The following is a 474-nucleotide window of genomic DNA, read 5'->3' as shown; positions in this document are numbered from 1 at the left end:
GGCGGCCGCGATGGCCCAGCAGGCCCCGATGAGCAGCACCATGCGGCAGTTCTTGTCGCTGCTGTACACCTTCACCTTGGTGATGGCCACGTGCCGCTCGATGGCGATGGCCAGCAGGCTGAAAACCGAAGCGGCCAAGGTGGCGAAGGCCGTGCCCTCCCTCACGAACCACTGCACCGGCGTCAGGTTGAAAGTGGTGGCCCCCGACAGCAAAATGTTGGCCATGAAAGCCAAACCGGCCAAGAGGTCGGAGAAAGCCAAGTTCCCGATGAAGATGTACATGGCCGAGTGAAATTTCTTGTTGCGGCACACGGACACCAGCACCAGGAGGTTCTCCAGGACGATGAAGCAGCACAGGACGACGATGACGATGGACACGGCCCAGCGGGAGCTGCTGGGGGAGCTCTCGGAGCCCCCCTTGGTGTAGTTGTAGTGCTCGCGGATCTTCTCCGTGTTGAAGTACTCCTTGTAGAT

General features: G+C 60.5%; 1 protein-coding gene across 1 annotated transcript; it reads right to left on the bottom strand.

The window, feature by feature from the left end:
- Positions 1-20: 20 nt before the first annotated feature.
- Positions 21-417, bottom strand: LOC104546984 (sphingosine 1-phosphate receptor 2-like; the record flags this gene model as incomplete). Its single annotated transcript, XM_010192519.1, has 1 exon — positions 21-417. A coding segment is annotated over one exon (397 nt), but the record flags the coding sequence as incomplete, so codon positions are not given.
- Positions 418-474: the final 57 nt, after the last annotated feature.

This window comes from Mesitornis unicolor, unplaced genomic scaffold, assembly GCF_000695765.1.
Source record: "Mesitornis unicolor isolate BGI_N332 unplaced genomic scaffold, ASM69576v1 scaffold32779, whole genome shotgun sequence".
NCBI classification, from domain to species: Eukaryota; Metazoa; Chordata; class Aves; order Mesitornithiformes; family Mesitornithidae; genus Mesitornis; species Mesitornis unicolor.
Note: the sequence above shows the minus strand (reverse complement) of the source record. Positions and strands in the feature narration are given on the sequence as shown.